Source organism: Mus pahari, chromosome 16, assembly GCF_900095145.1.
Source record: "Mus pahari chromosome 16, PAHARI_EIJ_v1.1, whole genome shotgun sequence".
In the NCBI taxonomy this organism is placed as follows: Eukaryota; Metazoa; Chordata; class Mammalia; order Rodentia; family Muridae; genus Mus; species Mus pahari.
The window spans coordinates 4,287,103-4,308,635 of record NC_034605.1 but is presented as its reverse complement, the minus strand read 5'-3'; the positions used below and the strand labels follow the sequence as shown (position 1 = coordinate 4,308,635).

The 21,533-nt window shown below is 39.6% G+C and overlaps 1 protein-coding gene across 14 annotated transcripts in view; it reads left to right on the top strand.

The window, feature by feature from the left end:
* The window catches only part of Celf2 (CUGBP Elav-like family member 2), an 842,569-nt gene that overhangs the window by 493,969 nt on the left and 327,067 nt on the right, over nt 1-21,533 (top strand). For 2 of the 14 annotated variants that reach the window (XM_021215262.2, XM_029547660.1), the window contains exon 1: nt 17,410-17,758. The exons of 8 other annotated variants lie outside the window; for them this stretch is intronic. In XM_021215262.2, coding sequence (XP_021070921.1) covers nt 17,652-17,758 — 107 coding nt within the window. In that variant the 5' untranslated portion in view covers nt 17,410-17,651. Of the gene's footprint in view, nt 1-17,408; nt 17,759-17,940; nt 18,247-21,533 lie in introns of those variants that run through there. 4 more of the 14 variants (XM_029547673.1, XM_021215264.2, XM_021215263.2 and 1 more) reach the window with 4 other exon arrangements.

Genomic DNA, 21,533 nt, shown 5'->3' with positions numbered 1-21,533 from the left:
TTAATGAATTCAAGCAGTTGAAAGAACACTTAAACTGTCTTGTGGTCGAAACTTGAAGCGTTCAGCTGATCTTCCCTTGGCCCTCTCATCGCCGCTGTGGACAGGATCGTTGCTAGGACAGTAAGAGTGAGCGCTAGTAACCAGAAGTGCAATGGTCAAGAACCCCTAGATGTGATGGGTCTGTGTGCACAAAACGGGAAGAAAACTAACTGCTCTGTGAGGACTTTCAGGGGCATCGAAAAGCCCCACGTAAGGTGTAATTGACGGAAATGTTAAAGAAACGCTGAGAAGTGTTGAAATTGTTTACTCTGCTTGCACAAGCTCGGGGTTACCAGGAGCTTCTTCTGAAGGTCAGCCATGGGCAGCCTCCCTGGCAACAGGAATCTTTAATTTTAATTCCTCCATTTCAATTTGACTCTGCCACTCAAAACATGTCTCAAGGTATTAATGAAAGAAATTAAGACTGGCAAGCTGGTAGAGACTCTTGATTCCAAAACACAGGCAGAAAAATGGTTGATAAATTAAAATGACCTCATCAGTCAATAGTGAAAACTACATGACTGTTCGTTAAAGATATTTTGTTTTTGTTTTTGATTTTGACATTTTTAGGAATGTATTAAACTTTACTCATGCTGATGTTATTCCATATTTGGAATTCCTCAAATATGAAATTATATATATATATATATATATATATATCTCACTTGAGGGTAGTATATTAAGAAAACAGGCATAAGGAGACTATTTAAAATGTGTTTCCTAAGTTTAGACAAGCTGCTTAATTTGCTTTTAACATTTTAATAATAAAATAGTAATGTATTCTTTGAGCTTTCTAGCTAAGATGATGCATCAATTTATGGCCCTTGACATAATCCAAAGATAGAATTGTACACTGAAAGAATCACATTCTACAGTTTAATATGGTTTTTACAAGAATATAAACGGCTGTTTTAAATGTATAATGTGTAACATAGCATAATATATCATTTCATAAGACACTAAGAAAAACTCTGAAGCCGTTCTCTAAAGTAAAGCGAAGCCTGTCCCTGAAACTGGAGCAAAGCATGGGGATGACAAGCACACGGGACCGTGTAGGACGTGATGAAAGACGTCTATCCTAAACCAACCGCTGGACCAGAGGCAGACAAGGGTGCAACTTATCATCATTTGTTAATTAATGTTCTCAAAGGCGCTATCATCATAAAAAGCCATTTAATTAAAATGACAGATATGCTCATTAGAAACACAAAGATAGAAACTCCATCACTTAGGAGATGAACATATGTACAAAAGTTAAAAAAAATAGCCTACTAAAAATCTGGACCCATTCAAAGAGATTATACAAGTACTTTAGTCGATGACTTCCCTGATATAGAAACTATTTGAAGTAAATTTTGCCTTTCCTAAGAGAGGAGATATTGGGATTTTAGTAGATTTAGTGTCTACAGATACTTCTCGATGTAAAAAGCAAGAACTGTAAAGGTGCTACTTTTTCCGCTCACAACAAATGTCAATTAAAAGCCTGGAATGACCAGGGTTATGTCAGTGCTAGAATATTGGCTTAGCGTGCACAGGCCCTTCCCAAATCCCAGACTCAGCCCTCAATAAAACAATGTAGTAGAGTTATTTCAAATGCAGAAAATGATTTACACTTCCTTTGAAAGGAGAGAGCAGTAGGATAATCAGATGTTATAAAACAATACTAAACTCTCATATTTAAACATAAGAGATGGCAGGTGGATTCGGAAACATGGAATCTAATGAATAAAGACATATATCTTATCTTCCAACCCACCAGGAAATGGGTCATACGATAAACAATTCTGCCAAGGAGCATACGCAGGAAAGAGGGAGAATTCATGCTGCACTTGCGTCTTATCTCAAGCACCGAAATTAACTGCACATGAATCAAACAGCAAAATAGAATCCAACAAAATATAAAAGTAAATACTAATATTTCAGGGCAGGCCATTTTTGTATAAAAATAAAATTAGCACAATCTTTATTTATATGATAAAGTAAATGAACTAGAAATTAATTTTAAAGTCCTGTCTTAAAACCTACAGCCAAGCTGTGCATCAGATTGCTACGCCTCCATGTAAAAGATCTCTGGTTTATGGCTGAGACACATAAACTTGCCATAAAGGTAGACAAATGAGAATACCATGGGGGAAATATCCGCCTTCACTAATATTCAAAAAAATGCAAATAAAACAGTGAAGTAATATGTTTTCACTCATCATACTTGCAAATGTAAAATTAAATAATAGTGTGCTTCAGAGACCAGCAAGCCATGAATTATACTGGGGAGGGTGTGTCAGCAAGTGTAAATTTCCAACAATGCAATTGGGAAATGTATGTTTAAGCCTAAAATAGTTCTCTCCAAAGAAAATGAGAAATGCCTACCAATATTAGTGTTTAAGACAGTAGTTCTCAGGGTGAAGCTGTGACCCTTTAATACAGTTCCTCATGTGAAGGTGACCCAGCCATAAAATTATCATCATTGCTGTTTCATAACTGTAACTTTGTTATTGTTATAAATTGTAATGTAAATATTTTTAGAGATAGGGGTTTGTCAGAGGGGGTGACATGGATTGAAAACCACTAGCTTAAGAATTTTCTTTGTTGGAGAGATGGCTCAGTGGTTCAAGCCACTTACAGCTCTTGCAGAGGACCAGCATTTGGTTTCCAGCACCAATACTTGGCACTCACAAACACCTGTATATACCAGCTGCAGGGAGCCCACAGCCTTTCCCTCTGCAAGATCCACACATAGGTGATCTATGCATGCATAGTGTCTTATAGTTTCTCTCTCTCTCTCTCTCTCTCTCTCTCTCTCTCTCTCTCTCTCTCTCTCTGTCTGTCTCTTCCTCACTCTCTCTCTCTTTCTGTATATGCACACATATACACACACATACAAATGAATAAAATAAATATTTAAATAGATGTTTCATCTCAGTGTTGCATGTGTGAAAATTTAGAAAGCACTTTAATAACTCACTTTAAGATAAATAATTTACAAAATCAGTGAAATAAAAAAGTATGGCTCAGAAGTTAGCTGCACATAATCCTCTGGCAGAGGACCCAGGAGCAGAGGACCCATATTGGAGTACTCAAAACTGCATATAAATTTAATTCTATGTGACTTAACACCATCTTGTGGTCCCCGTGTGCACTGTATTCATGCGCACAACCCCCAACACAGGTACACATACATATACATGTCAATTAAAAAGAAAATGTTTTAATCAATCAATACTATGCCAATTTTGTATTTGAAAAGATGAAATGTATACACTGAAATGCCTAGAAATAAATATAGCAAAAGTTAAATAGTCTCTTTTCTGGTTGAATATAGATGATCATAATTGTTTCTTTTATATTTATTGGCATTTCAAAGCAACACTATGAACATAAATCGCTTTTACAATCATGAAAAACAATAAACATCGTTTTTAGAATCATGTCCTATGTCGAAATCATCACAAAGTCTGCGTTAAGGCATCTAAATTAAGAGCATTTTAATAGTAAAGCTTTAGTAACGTAATATTGTATGCTCAGTGGGAATTCAGTATAATATGTTGGTAAGTTCCATTCATAGCAGGATGCTAAATATAGGCTGAGGGAGGAAGTGATCTTCTGGAACGTTCTGTGTAAATAATCATTACAAGATAAGATTTGTTCTAGTCTGAAAGAGCCTAGAAGTGGGACTCAGTAAGTTGCCCACCATGTTCTAACGTGGGCTTCTCTGCTTGTGTCAGCACAGTGCCGGTACCGTTTGGAAGCAGTTTCTGTTCCCTGCAGCGTTGTATCACCCAAATGATTTCGCAGGTGTTCTGCCATTGGGCTTCACTGGTAGATATGGAAACAAAACATATTCTATGCTTATAGTATCTATGTGTGTACATATGTTGTTTCCTGTGTGTTGTGTGTATGTATGAGTGCACGTGTGTTTTCCCTATTATTTTTTTTGAAGTACAGAGCTAAGAGAGAGTGTGAGTTTGGCAGTTGTAACTTTTGAGTGCATTAAGCAGCAGCTTTAATCTTGGGTTATGATTGACAGCCAACAGGCTACATACCATTTCTTTGCTCTCCCAAACATAGTCGAAAACGTGTAACTACCATTGGTTTTATATGGGTATGTACATTGTACATGTGTGCTCTCAGTTTAAGGCAAAAATTTACAAAGCTCAGGTGCAGACAGCTAATGAATTTGGAATTCTTCAAGCTGTCTTCTAAGAAGCCATTCTAATGATAGACCAATATCACATGTACTAAGGGAATGTGACAAGTGTCCCTCTCTTCAACCCTTGAGATGGAGGTTAAGATGGCAGAGACTGCTGGTGACTAAAGGTCCTCCAAAGGCTCAGATGTGCTATCATGCCTGTTTGTCAGGAACAAAACCTTCAGCAGATCAAGGGGAATTGATAGTCTAGTTCAAATGAAGAAGATACCTACAAGTACGGTTGTTTGATGGCAGAATACATAAAGTTTTATTTTCCTATAGTTTTGTTTTTCTTGAATTCTTTGGAGGAGCATCATTTCCTTTGTCCTTTGTTTCCCTAATATTACATGTGGCTACAAACAGGAACAACGACCATTCCAAAGACTGGATAGGCAAAAGGAGGTACCCCCAAATGATGACTTCAGTAGCTTGGGTGCCGTAATGGAGTCTGTGTGCTTGTCACGTGTGACTTCTGCAATCTGGAACCTTTGATAGCCTGAGTATACACACACACACACACACACACACACACACACACACACACACAAATATATGTACATATTTGACCTCAAACTTGCTACGTATTGAGGATAACCTTAAATTTCTGATCCTCTTGCCTCTGCCTTCCAAGAACAAGGATGGCAGGTTTGTGCCACTATGTTCAGTGATGGAGATGGAGCCCAGGGCTTTGTGCATACTTAGCAAACCCAGTACCACCTGAGCTAAATCTCTAGTCTGTGACCATGTGAATATAAAAGGTAAATCATGCTTTGTTGGTATGTTGGTTTCTGTTAATGTGAATTTTCACGGTTGTTTGGTTATTGTTGGTGATGATTATTTTCAGTCTCTTGAGACACCATCTTACTACATAGGAATGCCCAGGCAGGTTTGAAATCCTCCATCCTCCTTGAAAATCACTTTTCAATCCCATGGTTGTTTGGCGTTAAAACGATGCTGGCTACCTGCTCACATTCCATTTCCATCCCATACATGTATCTGTTTGTTTCCTAAAATATGGCTCTGCCACACCTCTCTTCATCGTACCTCTTCAACTAATTTGCCCATTTATGCTGTTGTGCAATATGTACTGGGCATCTACTGTGTCAGCCACCTCTGCAAGCACTGGAATTGTGTAAGTTATCAGAGGGGCTGTTCTCAAGAAGCATACACTGACTGTGGTATATTCAAGAGAATGAGTTGACTCATCTATTGCTACAGTAAGCGGCACAGAGACTTCCACACTGGGGTGACCTGCAGCAGGAAACACCTGTTCTTCCATCGGCAAGCCTGAGGAGCAAGGGTAGTGTGGCACATCTAGGCTGGATGGTTCTCTCTCAGGCCATGAGTCACCTGTGCTTGGCTCCTGTTATAGAGTAGGCCCAGATCTCTTTCTTGTGTGTGTTCTGGGGCTCATGCAGAAAAGGCAGCAGGTTCCCTAGGACGGGTTTTAAATCATGATGGGCCACAACCCCTAACAGACCCTGTCCATACATTTCACTTAGTGTCTACTTATATTTTAATACCTGAAGCAGATCCCATTGTCAAGCTCTGTCCCATGCACTAGAAGGTCACATGATAGGGGCAGAGCATGAAAAATCACCAAAATAATCCAATCTTCCACACACATTATGACACTGAAGCATGAAACCGGTGCAAGGGTAGTCCTGTTCAACGTATAGAGGAAGTGCAGTGAAATGTTTCAGAAAAGGCATAACTACATCAGCATGTAGACAACTAAAGATGGAGAACGGATGAAGTCGATAGGTAAATGATAGATGTAAGGATGGGTGGGTGGATGGATGGATAGATAATAGATAGAGATGGATGGATGAAAGATAGATAGATAGATAGATAGATAGATAGATAGATAGATAGATAGAGATAGATAGATAGATAGATAGATAGATAGATAGATGGCAGATAAATGCACACAACACATAGATGTTACATAATATAGCAGAGATAAGTAGGTTTGGAAGAAGATATGGTTCAGTCTATAGAATACACACACACACACACACACACACACACAGAGAGAGAGAGAGAGAGAGAGAGAGAGAGAGAGAGAGAGAGAGAGAGAGAACCTAAAACTTACCCCCATTTCCTTAAAACCTCCTAAGAATCACACCCAAGAAGTCTGATTTCTATAATAATCCCCCTCCAATTCCCTTGAAATTGAAACCTCCGAGTGTGATTGTGTGTAGAGAGAACTTCTAAGGAATAATTAAGCTTACTGAAATAATAAATGTGGGGCTTCCACCCAAAAGGTCTACTGGCCTTGTCAGCAGAGGAAAGGTAGCCGCCCAGATGACTAGCATAGGCACCTAGGTAGTTGTTATAGAGGGAGAATAGAATATACTGGGGGTTGTCATTAATAGTGACCAGGAGACCAGAACGTTTTCTATGTCCATGCTAGCTGGTCTCTCTTTTATCTCGTCATGATCACAGTCTGAATTTTTTTTTTCTCTTCAAGAGTTATTTTGTTTCTAAGATACCAGTTGCCCAATCTGCTTTTCACTTCCTTGTCTTATTTAGAGAATATTGTCATTTGCTGACCCAGAAGTTCCATGGCACATCCATCCTTTGTATAGCAAACACAGATTCCTTTTTCCAGGGCACAGGATCCCTACTGTGGCCTTGGTCTTGCAAGGATGTGTTTCTCAGCCTCTGGCTGCCCATGCTGATTATCTTGGGCTTGTTTTCATGGCCTCTTCTACATTCAAACTTGTCACCTCTGAGTGGGATCCTCCCTGCCCCCACCCATGGCCCAATCAAATGAAAGCATTCTTTACAAGACAATCCCAAGGCCTCTGCTTGTTTAGCCAACATTTCCCCTTTCTCCAGTTTATGTGCTTATTTATTGTTTCCTGGTAAATTTTAACTTATTTTTAGTTGGTATAGAAAATGGTGTGCCCAATGATGACATTTCCACCATATATGCACCATCGTATTTTGCTCGTATTCACACACATCCCATACACATGCCTCTTCGTTCTTCCTTCCCAACTCCTACTGGTCCCTTTCCTTACAAATATGCCTGCTTTATATGTCATAATATACAAGTATTAGTGTTTCGATCTATATGAAAGAGAACATGTGGTGTTTATTTTTGTCTATCATACTCTCTCTTGTTTCTTCCTCACTTCTCAACCTTTCTCTCTAAATGTACCCCCTTTCTACACTGATACCATTATATATGTATATAAATATATTTAAATCAAGATTATGAATATGAGAGGAGAACTGTGCTATTTGTCTTTCTGGGTCTAGCTTGTTTTACTTAGCATGATGAGTTCCATCTGCTTTCTCACACATGGCATCATTTCACCCTGCACAGGAGTGGAGCTCCTCTGTGTGTGTGCACTACATTTTCTTTGTACATTCATCTGCTTGCACTGACCCTTACCATATGTTGTGCCTTGGAACTCCTTTGGATCACAAAACTTCATGGTATAAGACGCCGTACTGTTAAATTCTCCTGAAGTTTGTCTTCTTCCAACTTGATTATTAATTCCTCAAAGACAGAGGCTGTGTCGAATCTTGTTTCTGAATACTTCATAATGCAATTCAGTTTTAGAAAGCCAATATTGTGGATGTTCAGAAAAAGAGTTGCTTAGTCACCACAAATTTTGGCTTTAAAAATTCAGATTGTATTATAGAATCTTTGTGTATCATTTGCCATAGAGGTGTTATATATATATATATATATATTTGGCATATAGATGCATAAAGAGCCTAATATACCAGATGTAAACACCTGATGGATGAGTTGACTTTCTAGGTGGTGACTCTTTGGGTATCAGTGAATTTTATTGGGTTGGACTATATGAAAGGAGGCAGGAAGTTTGAAGTTCTGCTGGCTTTTTAGCTGTAGACTGTTATGACGATAGTTTGATGCTCAGTAACTCTGGTTCAAAAGCATAGGATGATCAGAGTCCAAGAAACTGGCAAGTAATTGGTAGATACCTTAGATTTATGGTGACTTGAACTAGGAGAGTAGAGATGTTAGGAACTGGGCATGTTCTGGAGAAAGTATTGTTCAAAAATGCCTCATTGTCTCTGGCAGGTTTTACTTGCATACATTCAAGATAATTTCTATTTATAGTCAACAAATCATTCTTTGGTTAAAGAATCAAAAATAGACACAAGGGTTTAGCTTGGTTTGGTTTGGTGTTTTGAAATCTTAGTGATGACATCGGGGGCCTTACAGATGTTGAGAAGGGCCTCTACCCCTGAGCTACATCCCTAGTCACCAAGCTGTTTTTGATCTGGATGCTGATGACTGTGGCTGCTCAGCCCATCAATATTGGGTGAGCTGTACACTTACAGGCACTTTTCTTTATTGGTACAACACTTTAAACTTTATGAGTGACATAGAAAGTTTTATCTATGTTTAGAGTGTATATTATTCCTTTGACTTTTGAAATCTATATGAGAAGAAATTCACAGAAACCTTCAAGAACTTCTTTTGTTGATTTTTGGGGGGATATGCAAATATACCTGTTAGAAGCATATGTCTTAGTTATACATAATTGTTTTCCTCTCCTGAAGGTGGGACTCAGCCTCCTCCCTCAGACCTTGCACGTTGGCTATTTTTATTTATGTACTGGATGAGATGGTGGATAAGCGCTCAGCACATTCCTACTTATCCCAGTGATCAGGACAAGTAGCCGAGTGTTTACTTAGAGTCTAGTCAAGCTAGACTTTTCTTTTGACGTATTGGGTGTGCCCCTGTTCACCACTGTTTCTCCTTCCTCAGCAAGTTTGTAGACACAGAAGTAGCCTGCAGGCAAAAGTAGGCTCACTTCTGATTATCTCTTCCGTTATCTGTTGGCTTTTGAAATTCTACTGCCTTAAATGTGCACTGCCTTGTTTTCTAGCATCCAAATACATAATTTCTGTCCACTTAGGGCAAGCTAACACATACCTTTTTATGAATATATTTTCTTTCTCCAACTAGGTCTAAGAATCTTTGCAATGTGTTCGGCTCCTTTACACGGAAGCATCCTCCTTTCCCTCGTCCTCAGTTGTTGATTCATTTGGGATTCTGGTCTTAACCCAGTTCTTCACATTTCACTCTCACTTCACCTCCTGTCTGATCTCACTCACAGCCCTGTTGCCGACCACCTGCTCAACTCGGATCTGCCTGTGGACATACTGAGCTCAGTAATACGTTCCCAACGAAACAAAGTAGCTTCCTCATTCACCCTGGTTTTCAGTGTGTGTGTGTGTGTGTGTGTGTGTGTGTGTGTGTGTGTGTGTGTGATTGTGGGTTGTCATCCTTTTTCAGTCAGCAACATTATCATTTGCCAAGTGGTCCATGTGGGAAACTTCAGAATTATTGTCAACTCTCTTGTGTTCTTCCCACCTATTCATCTGTCCAAATTATGGCTCTGCCACTAAAGAATGTATGAGCATTCTCTCTGTAGTAAGTAGAAACAGAACAGTGATAGTAACTAGGCTTCACTCCCACCTCTACTGCTTATTAGACTTGTTATCTTGGGTTTTTCCTCATCTACAAAGCAAGAGGTCCCTCAATAGGTGTAGTACGATACTTTGTATTTACTGAATTTAGTGATTTGATCTTCAGTGGAACATCTTGCACAGGCCAGCAAAGAAACAGTGGCCAATTCATAAAGAATCTCTTCAAAGGCTTGCCCATTCTTCTCTGCAACAGTGACTCCCCTCTGTTCCTTCCCCATCCTGCTCTTGGTTCTGACTCCACACTAGAAACAGAGTTCTCTTTCTAGAGCCCAGAACTTTCTGTGCCTTCTTACTGCCAAGCTTTCCAGCATGAAATGCAGTATCCCTTCCTCACTCAGCTTCTAACTCCTCTCTGCCCCATCTTCACTACTTCTGGGCCTCTACTTAACTGGTCGGGAACATTCTTTTGAAGTATGACTTAACCATGTTCTTAGGATGTTTACTACACATACCCTAACTATACTAATATGTACAGTGATAATAAAAGAACTCAAAACATTACATGTCTGTCACAATGATGTGAAGCAGCGTCAAATGTAAAGCATTTTAAACTGCAAGTCACGAGGAACTGATTTCAGGAAATGTATATGTGAAATATAACAGCGTGTCCTATTGGCAAAAGCAGGAAGAACAGGTAAGAATACACGCTGCTGTAGAACTTGGGGATGTGAGAAGGAGCTGGCATACAAGATGCACTGAGAGAAAAGAACTGAGGCCAACACTTGGTGCTGGGTCACAGCTAGGGAGCTGGTTGCATACAACAGGTCCACACTTGGAACTGAGAAAGAGGGCAAAAAACGAACCAGTTTAACTTCCAGTTCTTATTCCTTGTCTATAGGACTCTGGCTTTTTGCCGAGATCCTACCCAAACTACCCTCCACACCCACTGCTCTTGAACCTGAAAGTCTCATTTAATCCGGCAAGCCTGCACTTTATCTAGTCCCAAACACTCACATCTATAGAAAGCATGAAAGAAATGCACAGTTTCACATCTTTATAGTTGTTTTAAAGTTACAGTGCTTAGGGTTGGAAAAAAATGGCTCAAGAAGTAAAGATGCCTGCAGACCGGAGTCAGATCTCTGAGCCCCACATAGTGGAAAAAGAGAATTAACTCTCACAGGTTTCCTCTGATCTCCACTTATGTGCTGTGGTAGTCACAGGTTCATGCAGAGACACAAAATAAATTAAATGTAATAAAAATTACACTTCAAGCAAATATGAAAAAGACAAGCTTACCATTTGAGCTCTAGGTACATGAAAGTCCTTTAAAGTTAGGACCAAGATCTCCCATCCTCCAATCTTCTGGACCCATCAGGTTTTTGCCTCCTGACTCAGTGGCTACTTTCTATATGGTTTGATAAGACTTTTAGAAATACAAAATAACAGCCAGCCAGTGAGAGGAGACAATGTATCAGAAGGATGCTATGCAGAAAACAGTGGCCACTGAACATGAATTTATAGTGTTCATCCAATATGCTCCACCATATACTATACTGGCAATCAAATGAGTGTCTTTCTGATTCCAAGCACCTTAAGTTCAGATAGAAGGAACAAATAGTAAATAACTATTTGCCATGGAAGGAAAAGTAACTCTCCCATCAACTCCCCAGACCATCCTGGTTTATTTTTTATTTTTTTTCCCACATGAATTGCCATCTTGGTCTCAGTCTTCTAAAAGGAAGTTCTGGTCAATGATGCTTTTTCTTCATACTGGGCAGTCTGCTTCTCGGAATTTGCTAGAATGGAGACCACTAAGAAGGGGGGGCTTCCCCACGTGCAGTGAAATCTGTCTGCCCTTTTCGGTGCATGGATAGTGATTGTTTTGCATAGTGCCTCTGAAACTGGCCGTTAACACAAGCAGAAGTGCAGTGGTTTATGCGTTTGTCTCTCTCTTAGAAATAGCAAACGTAGCCCAGGCAAGATGGGTTAGTGGATAAGAGAATAGTAGCTAAGCCTGATGACTTGAGTTTGATCTCTGGGACCCACACAGTGGAAGGGGAGAACCAACATTGTCCTCTGACTTCCATAAGTACACTGAGTGTGCACATATGAGTACTGTGCTCATGCATAAATAAATTGCTGTGATATAAATAGCAAAATCTACTTGACACATTATCCATGCAAACACAACCACAACTAGCTCAAATATATTTTCCCTGAGGCTAACCCCTGGCAAATCCTTTAGCCAAAAATGGCTGTTCAATTGTGAAAGTATTGTCTGCTAAGTGTCAAGAGGTCACAACTAGGCTACTTATGGTTGTGGATTTGAATGCGGAATCTCCATTCTGTCCCCAGTGGACACAGGTTTGATGTCTGCATTCATTTACCGCAAGCCGTCATTATTAGCGTATAATGCCTCCTCTTAGAGTTACCTAGTACCTCTTTTCAAGAGACTTCTAGAAGTCCCAAGTACTTCATGGTTTATTATGTACATGTATTTATTGATACATATAACACTTTCATCTTAAGGGGCATTACAATTATTCTTGCTAATTATTCATCCACCTGCCCCATTCAACACAACAAGCATCTTCACTGTGAAATGAATGGCCTGCCTGTGTAAGGAGTAGACATTTGGAATTTAAGCCACTTTTTTTTTTTTACTGGGTTGACAGCCACCTGCTTCTAAAGTGAGGCTTGGAGGTAATTCATGAGTGCTCACGTAAATGGAGTTCTTACACACGGTCCCTAGAATACCACCAAACACTTGCTTTACCAAACAACTTCGGATTTTACTTTGAATCAGTTGTCACCCTTGTGCTTTGGAGAGTGACTGCTCCTACCTGTGTCCTGTGGTTTTGAATGTGTAACACACCCACCCCACTTCTGCACAAGCCAGTGGAGAGGTGTGTAATCTGAATGACCAGGCTTGCAGCACACTCTGTTAGTTCCGGGCTCACCTCTGAGCTGATTTCTCTGCTTGGCCCCCATGACACCAACAAAAACTTTGCCTCTGTGGTTGACAAGCTTATGTCAAAAAGACCTTGTGTCTTTTGCTCAATATCAGCAGAAATGAAAGAAGCTGCATCTGTTTGCACACTACAAAAACTTACATGTGTTTTACCAATGTTATTGAGAACCTAATGTCCGCACTGCACTTGGTATTTGGAAGCCTATTTCTTTTAGGATTTAGTCATTTACTCTATATTTACTTTGCAAAATATTTCCATCTGTGGTAACAACATAATATGTTGCTTTAGAATGTGTGTGTATACAGAATATATATATGTATATATATATATACATATATATATACCATATATATGTGTGTGTATACAGAATATATATACCATATATGCATATATATGATATATATATTCTGTGTATACTATACATGCTATGTGTATACTATATATAATATGTTAATATATTAATATAGTGTGTGTATATAGTATATATGTATTGTGTTTATGTGTGTAGTGTATATGTGTATGGATCCATGTGATCACATTGAAAGTCAGAAGAGAATTTCAGATGGTTTCCTCTGACATCTTCCACCATATTCTCTTGAGAAAGAATCTCTCACTGAACCTGAAGCTTGCTATTTTCTCTCAGTTGGCTGACCAGCAAGCTGTCAGGATTCTCCCATATCTACCTCTCAATGTTCACACGAGCGTGTTCCTAGGTCTACATCAAGTGTCTACCTTGTGTCCTCTTTACATTATTTTTTGAGCGGTCTCAAAGAGTAATCACGGATGGTGAGCTCTGCGGGTGGTTAGCAGCTAGCCAGTGAGCTACAGGGGTCTGTGTGCCTCTGCTGCCGCACGCTCCCAGTGCTGGTGTTACAGGCATGCACCTGTGGGCCTGGCTTGTATGTGGTTACTAAGGATTTGATGCTTGACTAGAAGGCCGTTTACCAACAAAGCTAACTCCCCAGCTCAACAATCCTTGTGCTAGATTAATTGTTTAATAAGCATATAACATAAAGGATTTATTTATGACATATCCATCCACATATATCATCATAGTTGCTCCCAATTACATACATACATTTTCCCTCACACTATTCCTTTTCTACCATCACATATGTGTGTGTTACATACACTTGCATATATTTTGAATCCAGATTCAGCAGATGAGAGGAAATATAGAATATTTGTCTAAGTGTGGCTTACTTCACTTAACGTGGTGATCTCTAGTTTCGTCCATTTTCTTGAAAATAACATCATTTTGTGTTTCTTTACACCTAAATAAAACTCCATTGTATGTGTATACTACACTTTCTTTATGCATCCATCTGTTGATGGACATCTAGCCTAGTTCTTATCTTGACTATTGTGAAAAGTACCACAATGGACTCGTACGTACAAGTATATCTATAGTACCCAGGCTTAGATTCCTTCAGGTGTATACCAGGAATCACCAATTGTTAACACTTGAAACTGACAACCAAATAAATTTAGTATTCTTGGTGCTCTTGCATTTCACCGTCCTTTGAGGATGCGCACCCGGGAGGTAGGATAGGGTTTTGTAGTCTGCCACCTTTCATCACAGGAGGATTTAATTCTGCAGAGACCCTCAATCCTCAGCATTCTTTATATTATGCATTCCTCTTGAAATGGTGCCTTTTTATTACTGCTGCAATGTAAATGTCAAAATGCAAAGACAAGGCACAGAAGGTGGAAAACAGTTGGAGTCATTAATACGGCATGTGAAAATTTAGCTTCTGATTCTGGAAATTGTGACAGAAATAAACTCACATATAATTTACCTTTCAAGAAAACTTTTAGGAAGTTCAGATCAAGAAAGATCAAGGAGCTGGCTGATTCTCTCACCAATAATCCCACATCACAACACTTGCCTACTTTGTCCTGTGCCAAATTTGCATTCTTAGTTAAAGGTTTAATTTATGAAGTGAAAAATGTCTCTTTGAATATAGAGGGCACTGAGACAATTTATATTTTTGTTGTTGTTCCCTGCTAATTGCTGCTATAATTCTTTCAAACAAATTTCCCCTACAAACCTAATTTAATAATCAAGACTATTAAAATTAACTATTGTTGATGACCCAAATAATAATTTGCCCTCAAGAGTACTTAGTCTGTGTGGCTTTAATCTTCAATTGTAATAAAGTTTGAAATGAATTGATGTAAAACTGGTATCAGAGGAGGAACCTTTTAACCAAGTTTTCATTAACTCGGCATCCTTCCTCTCTGGCTGCTACTCTCACATGAAGAGAGTGTCAGATACATCACACTGACTGCTCCTTAAAGGCCACGCCCTGCCTTGTGTGTCTAGAGGCCATGCTCCATGTCAAGGGTGCAGTAGACAGAGTTCTCAAGCTTGGTCATTACTGCAGCTCTGTAGGCAAGTCATTTGAACTATTTAGGTGAGAGTGTGACATTATGCCACCTCTGTCCATGTTGTGGGATGGATAAATACAAAGAGACTTTGAAATTTAGAGCACAATAGTGTGGAAGGAACATTCATGAGTTGTCATCTGTGCCAACTCATGCCTAAAGTGGGAGCATTTTCTCACTCATGCCTAAAGTGGGAGCATTTTCTCATATTTGTGAAGGAAACTGCATATCTTGGAAATAATACAATCCCTTTCCCTGCCTCATTTCAATGGTTAAAAGGGAATTCATTTCTTAACAAATATTCATTGGATCAATATTCAATAAGAGGACTCAAACAGAGAGAAAGATGGTCTATTGGATGTGTAAGGAAGAACAGAGGTTAATTCAGTGTACACTTGAAGTCATAAACTTCCTATACCATATGCGAATATTACAAGTAGCAAACATGTTCTATTCACTCATTCTCTAATCCCACATTCAGGCCAGGCCACCGGAGGGCATAAGGTCCTCGGTCATCATAGTAGAATTGGGATAAGTAATAAGCCCTTACATCAGTAGTGTCATTATTTAGGCCTCAAGACTAAAAAGTAAGTGGATAGATAGAAACGATTTCGTGGTTTGGTTCAATTCTGGCCACTACTACTCTGGATCCATAACTCATTGAAATGTAGGGAGAGCTGCATGGCTATCCCGGCAGCAGCCTGAGCCTTACAGTTCTACTTTCCTGTCAGAAAAACTCACCGCAGACATCCATGCAACCATTCCACTTTTTATTAATATTTGCACTGACCAAACACACCCAGTTTCACAGGCTCTTCACGTGCTTTAAAATAAATTAGCAGTTGGTGGCTCCATTTAACTACAGGGCAAAGAGAGCTACAGGGAGGTCAAGAGCCTTCTGCTCTGACACTCGCACAAGCCACAAGGGGAAGGGGGTCACACTCTATTTCCTCAAGGTCTCTCCAGTTCCAAGTTCATTTACATGAACTTTTCCCACTTCAAAGGAGCATGCTGCATTTCATACGCTAGCATTCCCTGGCAAGGTCATTCCTTTTCATATGTTCACTTGGTGACTTTCAAATAGTGTAATGAAGCAAAGACACGGGATGATGGAGTTGTCCTTGAGATGAGGCTCTTGTTTCAGGACTTGATCTTCGTCAAGTGGTTCGCCATGTCTTAGTGATGTGTAGAAATGGTAATGGCAGTTGTCTATCCTTTCTTTGTTTCCGTAGTCTAGGATGCACCAATCAGGATTGTTGTGTAGCAGAGACTGAGGACTTCTTACACTACACTTTCCCCAGATCTCCACGTCCCCCTACTGTGGATACGACCAAGTTCAAAAGTCAGGGATCTTACAAGCTATTGGGTATATTATTTAAGGTAATCAAATATTGAGGAGAACAAAACCCACCATCATTTTATTCACTCTTATTCCCGGTTATATTTCAAGTCCAGAATATTTCTAGCAAAGACACACTTTGTGCCGATATAGGATGGGGTGAGCATTCAGGATTCACACCATTATTTGTTGACCCAGGTCTGTTTTGAAATGTTCTAGGTTATTCCATAGAAACTGAGGGTGTTCTCAACTTCCAAGGTCAGCATGCATCCCCTGGAGTGATGTCTGAACTTGCCCTTTTGGGTGACTATGTGTTCAGTCCATAGTAGAATCTCTCTCTCTCTCTCTCTCTCTCTCTCTCTCTCTCTCTCCTCCCCCCCTCTGTGTGCTTAACTTACTGTTTGACTTCCTAATTATATATGGAATTATTCCTACTCCAATAAACAGAAAGGGGAATGTGTATCTCTCTGGTCCACCTTGTGTTCAAAGGCTCAAGAACATAGCGAAGCAGAGTAGCAAATTTTCTTGTTTGGGGGGGGAAAAAGCCACTCATTAGCCTTTCAGGAATGAAGCCGCTGTATCTGACAATTAGGTATTCAGTGTGACCAAATAATCTTTGTGTTGCCTGCTGGCTTTGATGCCCAGATTCTGGTGAATGAAGCTCTTAATTTATAAGAGCTCTGGCGTACACAGAGTTAAAACACTTCCCAGTCTCTTAGCCTCTGTTCTCTGCATCCATGGTCCAGGGTGGGGCTGAGGGTCTTGACCTTGTCATTCTTTCTAAGGACAAGAGGAGAGGAACAGATGAATCCAACTGTGAATGCAGTGTCCCAGAAAAGAGAGGCAAAAATCCTTTTGAGCACACTGACCTGCTCAGATCTCAGTCCTCTGGGATGCTTTGCTGATAGTTGATAGTGAACCACGCTGTGAGATTGGCTTTGCTAAGATATATATATATATATATATATATATATATATATATATATATATATGAAATCATATGTCACTGAGTTGCTTAAAATCTTTCCAGTTTTTAAGATGGTAATTAGGAGATCCAATGCCAGGCTTGAGTGCATGCAAACAAGCTCTCTCTAGAAGACACAGCACACCACCAGTGCAAAACCATGCCTAGATAACATAACTTGTCGGAGAGGATTATTTCTTCCCAGTGAGTCTGCAGGAGCCCTTTTCTGTACTATTCAGCATTTGAGAGGAGAAGAGAGAGAGAGAGAGAGAGAGAGAGAGAGAGAGAGAGAGAGAGAAGAGAGAGGGGGCGCATTAGTGAATAGCGACTGTGGCATTGATGTTTGAGCGCACTTCTGAACTGGCTTTTGTTGAGACTATCAGTGTAGAAAGCATGCGCTGTCCCAAATCCGCTGTTACTATGAGAAATGAGGAGCTGCTTTTAAGGTATGTTGGTGGGTCCTTTGTTTTTAACGTAGGCTTTTCTAGTTCTGAGAGCTGGTGGAGACGCCAATCTTGCCCCGAATCAAGCAGCTTCCTTATCTTAGAAGAGAAAGAGAGAGAAAAAAGAATCTAAACAGAGAGAGGGGAATGAAATTGAGACCAAGAGATTGGGAGGGAGAGAGAGAGCGAGCCAGGGAGAGAAAGGAGAAGGACTGTTGTGAGGGAGTTGTATGTGTACTAGTTGTCTTTTGAAAGCAGACCATGCATTTGCTTCCCGCTACCTATGAGCAGCCAGTGGATGTTTTAAGGGTTCTGAATCTTGGCTGTTGGTTCGTCTTTTCCTTTGCAATGTCTAAGCCTCTTTCATTATTATGCACTCTGCATGGAATAATCACCGAAAAAGGAGCTGAGGAGACTCCATATTAGACTTGCGTTCCAAATACCACTCTAATCTGGACTTAGCCACCTAAATAGTCCTCTCGTGTTATCAGGTTTGGATCACTTTATCCTGCTTGCCAAAATGTGTACCTGTTTGGAGACCTCTGTTCATGCATGGCGTCCTGGGTCCTCTTGTGCGGGAAAGCAGATACCTGCTTCCTGCATGGGTGATGGGGTTCTATCATAGACCGAGAAGGAGGCACAGCTGACCTTTTGGGAAGCGGAGAGAGAATTATGACAGAATTGGCATCCTGCTTTTTAAAATGCAGTCTTTTGTTTATTTGCTAGCAGACATTGTAGCACTGAATACATCTTTGGGTCTGACAATGGGACCAGTGGAACAATGGAGCTGTCAAACTAGCTTAATGCATGTCTGGGGCTGGTTTTTCTGTTTGTTTTTTTTTTTTTCCAGCACCCCCTTTTATCTCCTATAATCTTGTTGTGTGGACTATCAGAGGGAAGCTTTGGGTCTGCTTATTTGTGGTTTTATGCTTTTAAAAATTTATTATCTGCCGTTCTCAGAGCTTTTTGCATTTTGCAGTTATGTTGGCTGGATTAAGTTAGAGATTTATGGCTTGTTCTCTGTTAACTACAGAAAGAAAACTTATTGATTGAGGATGCTTGTAATACTATTATCATTGTGGCAAATGCCTTGTTGATCAGACCTGCTTCCACTGTATTTACCGCCGAGGGTTTTTAAATGCGCCCCTTTTTTTGGATCCAGGGAATTTAGCATAAAAGAGAAGTTAGCAAGGACATACTTAATGCTCAAGTAATCAGTATTCCTAGTTTTTAGCTTCCCCTTTGGCATCCACAGATAAGCAGTTTAGAAATCTGAGAACAAGAACTTTTGCCTTTCCAATTTTGGTCACCAATTATTATTCTGTTACTTTGTTAAGTGAAAGGTTTCGATGGAATATATTGATCTTTGATTTGATGTTTATATTCTTACAAACTGCATTTCTATGCAAGGCAAGTATTTCACGTGTATTCAGATGCCCTTCATTTTATAAGGTAAACATTGGTTTCTAAGGTGAAAATACTGTAGGAGAGAATATGGAAAAATCTGGTTCAAACTTCTCAAACGTTGAAACCATTTTTATTCCACACTAGATGTAAAAGAACTGAAATTAAAATAATAAGTAATAGATTTAAGTAATAGATAAAAATCCTCTTTTTTAAGGTTGATGTCTATAAAGAATATATATTTATAATGTTTTAGTGTTTTTGCTTAATGAACCATTTGTGCCAGATCAATATTATGAGATATGTATTAGTAAGTTCATAGACTAAAACCGAGAACCCAATATGAGAAACAAAAGGGGAGTTGTTTCAATGAATAGAATAAAAGATAAAATTGGTTTCAAATATTTCCTGATAGAGTTTGGTATAAATTGGGGGATGTTCCTCATCAATAAGGAAGGAGATACATGTATTATTTATAAAAACACAAGTATGAAGTACTAATTATTCCTTAGATTCAGAGACAAATTTTAATTTTTTTCAACTTAAGTTGAAACATTATTAAATACTTAATGTATAATTATTTCCCTAAATGTTATTGGCTACCAGAATTGCCTTTGCAAGTTGAGATTTCCTACTGGCAATATTTCCAGAGCTTAGGTACACCCAAAGCATATGTGTGTGGTGGAATAATATTCTTTAAGTTATCCATTGTGACTAGAGCGGGCTTTAAAGGCATGCTTGTTATGTTCTCTTGGCTCCAGTGGGATCTGAACTGCTCCTTGCTTTGGGTAATACCAATAATTGCTTTCAGGATGAGCTCATAAAAGGTAATGGGTAAGGCTTCATATCCGAGGCTAACCAACTGTTACCAACACACCCCAGTTCTGCTTTCACGGAAAAAAAATTCATTCTGAAACACAGGTTGCAAATCAGTGTGTGTGTGTGTGTGTGTGTGTGTGTGTGTGTGTGTGTGTGTGTGTGTGGTCTAAGAGAAAAGCAGTCTTGCATGCTTGCTAGACGCTTGTCAGGAACTCATTTAAATAAAGAAGTCACTCGGAGACCACCGTGTTGAAATTTTTTCTTAAATTGGTAATTATTTAACTGTGATATATTCACTTAGATTTCTGATTGCTCGTCGTTAGGCTGGACCCAGGGGAGATTTCACCTGTCTACCCTTCTCTACTGTTCTCATGCATCACCAGTTTCCAGATTTGGGGGTCCCATACCTCTCTCCCACCCACCATACAATTCCAGCATCCAATATACAGAACAATGTGTTTTTCTTTATGCTCATAGAAAAAGTATATTGCTGGGAGTTGGCAAACGTGCCTGCTTTTATTTCTACAAAAGTAACAGGATAATGTAGTATGCAGCATACTATTCACTCGGCATGCAATGGTTCTCCTGGACGCTGACCTACACAAGCGTAGAAACAAGATTTAATTCTAACCTGAGACCTGAAGGGAAGCCATAGGCAAATATTCAAACTGGTAAAATGGTCTCTTTCACTAGAGAATAACAACTGCATCTCAAGCCCCTTTATGCAAGGGTCCCAGGAATATTTACATAAATGTGTTCAGCAGACCACAGACCAAGATCTTTAACATCCTAGGTATTAAAAATTCTTCTCTTTGCAAGGATGGAACCTAACAAACATTTCTTTATTGGCTTTTTTTTTTTTTTTTTAATGTGACTAGATAAAATTGCAAGATGTCCTTGGGGGGCTGGAAAGATGACAAAGAGCGTTTGACTAATATTCATATCTAGAACTTTATAGCAACTGTGAATTGTGCTTGAGTACCTGGGAAGTCATTCAAAGAGTGAATCAATACTAATTATTGTAATCAGGGGGGTTAATTAGGTGAAAATGTGGCGGATGGAAAGTTCATTGCTCGCAGCCCTGGAAGCCCCCAGGTTGATAGGAGAAAAGAGAATTAGAGAAGGGAGCTGAGAATGATAGCACCAGCTTTCCTAAAGAAAAACACAACTGGGTTTTCTTTCATTATGCTAGTGGTGAAATTAGGAGGGCCAGCCTTATTGTTACGTAGATGTTTGAGTGATAGTGTGAACAGAGTGGGTTTGCCTAGCAGCCCCTCTGCCCTGTACCATTTCTCTATCCTTCTTAGCACTGTACCAAGTTCAAGTCCTGTTAGTGACAGCCATGTCCTCTTGAATCATGTCTTCCAGCCTTCACCGAATTTCTTGATTTTGATAATTCCCGAGGGACTCTGGCCAGGCAGAGGTGCCTCTTTCTCATTTCCTGAAACTACAGCTTGCCTCTTTAATTATTGGACTTGCTAGTTTTCTGAGATACGGTGGTGACTTCTTTTAGTCTGTAGAGAAGACGAGGCTGGGGTGGTATGAAATCAATTAT